The sequence below is a fragment of the Austrofundulus limnaeus genome, unplaced genomic scaffold, assembly GCF_001266775.1.
Source record: "Austrofundulus limnaeus strain Quisiro unplaced genomic scaffold, Austrofundulus_limnaeus-1.0 Scaffold2812, whole genome shotgun sequence".
NCBI classification, from domain to species: Eukaryota; Metazoa; Chordata; class Actinopteri; order Cyprinodontiformes; family Rivulidae; genus Austrofundulus; species Austrofundulus limnaeus.
This window is the reverse complement of record NW_013955214.1, coordinates 1-1,753: the sequence shown is the minus strand read 5'-3', so window position 1 is coordinate 1,753 and position 1,753 is coordinate 1. Positions and strand designations below refer to the sequence as shown.

Genomic DNA, 1,753 nt, shown 5'->3' with positions numbered 1-1,753 from the left:
ACACACACACACACACACACACACACACACACACACACACACACACACACACACACACACACACACACACACACATGGTTACCATGGCAGCAGCCCTCTGATTGGCTGCCAGCAGCAGACGGGTCTACCTGGTCAGAGCCAGAACCATTTCTGAGCAGACAGTTGGAGACGGCGCCATGACGACCAGCGGCTCTCCGAGCAGCGTCAGCTCCCAGAACATCTGCAGGTGGATCAGAACCGACTGGAAACACCTGGACAGAACACAGGTGAGACTCAGTCTGACCCGCGGACCTTCAAACAGAACCTGCACAGGAAGTGGCTGACCTGAACAGGTCCAGTTCATGGATGGTCGGCAGGACCGTCGGGGCAGGCAGGAGGTTCTGAAGAGACAAGAAGTTCGTTAAGAACRGAACCTTCAGAACCGAGGGTCCAGGTGACACCGTGACCTCTGACCTCTGCGGTCTGCCGGACCGGACTTCCTCCTGCTTTGTCTGTCCTGGAGGGAATCCTCACCTGAAACACCACAGAGCTTTCAGCCAATCACAGCACAGAGTCAGACAGATCACCTGAAGCCAAGCCATGCCCCTCTCCACTCACCTGTAACATGACACCCATGACGGGCAGGTTGAGGGTCTGCCCAGGTGTGGGGGTGGGCCACTGGTCGATCTCGTTGCACACTGCGAGCACAAACAGAGCGTTAACACAGGTGTGACCTGATTGGCTGACGGTTGTGATGTCATCATGACATCATCACCTGTCTCCAGGCACGGCTCCAGCTTCTCAAAGAACTCAGGTGCGATGATCTGCAGCAGCGAGTGGAACAGGTGTGTGTACGGCAGCCTGGACACCAACACCAGGGACTGGAAGGTACACCTCCATGATGTCACTGTCACATGACCAACACAGACCAGGTGTGTCCAGGTGACTCACCTTCTGGAAGTAGCCTCTCTTCACCGACACGTCCTTCACCTGTCTGAAGTAGACGTAACCCAAGAAGTGTGCCGTTTCTCTCTGTGGAGACACACAAACACCTGAGAAATCTCCCCACACCTGTTCACCTGTCTGCAGGTGTCTCAGGTGTGTCTCAGGTGTGTCTCACCTGCAGCGTGACGGGGGCGTCTCTGTCGTTGGCGTCCTCCCTGGACGCTCTGCGACCCACAGACTGACGTAACCTGAAGGTGAACTGGGTGTCACCCAGACATCCTGTTGAACCACACAGACACACCTGTGACCTCTGACCTCACCTGAACTATCTTACCTGGATTTACCTGAGTACGAGTCGGGGAAGGACAGGTAGCAGATGCTGGTTTTCTGACAACAAACCACAGAAACACAATTAGACCAAGAGACTAAACCTGTAACTACAACACAGTATTAGGGCCAAACAACGAGATTTTTTTAAATTATGAGATTAAAGTCGTAATGTTACGAGATTAAAGTCATAATGTTACGAGATTAAAGTCAATGTTACGAGATTAAAGTCAATGTTACGAGATTAAAGTCAATGTTACGAGATTAAAGTCATAATGTTACGAGATTAAAGTCAATGTTACGAGATTAAAGTCATAATGTTACGAGATTAAAGTCAATGTTACGAGATTAAAGTCAATGTTACGAGATTAAAGTCAATGTTACGAGATTAAAGTCGTAATGTTACGAGATTAAAGTCATAATGTTACGAGATTAAAGTCAATGTTACGAGATTAAAGTCATAATGTTACGAGATTAAAGTCAATGTTACGAGATTAAAGTC

The 1,753-nt window shown here is 49.3% G+C and overlaps 1 protein-coding gene across 1 annotated transcript in view; it reads right to left on the bottom strand.

Moving 5' to 3' along the window:
* dennd6b (DENN/MADD domain containing 6B) overlaps positions 1-1,311 on the bottom strand; it is a gene marked incomplete at its 5' end in the record, with an annotated part of 6,923 nt that extends 5,612 nt beyond the window's left edge. The window contains 8 exon segments of the mRNA XM_014000214.1: positions 129-251; positions 325-380; positions 454-513; positions 598-677; positions 755-860; positions 931-1,011; positions 1,100-1,203; positions 1,269-1,311. Of these exon segments, the coding sequence (XP_013855668.1) occupies positions 129-251; positions 325-380; positions 454-513; positions 598-677; positions 755-860; positions 931-1,011; positions 1,100-1,203; positions 1,269-1,311 (653 nt within the window).
* Positions 1,312-1,753: the final 442 nt, after the last annotated feature.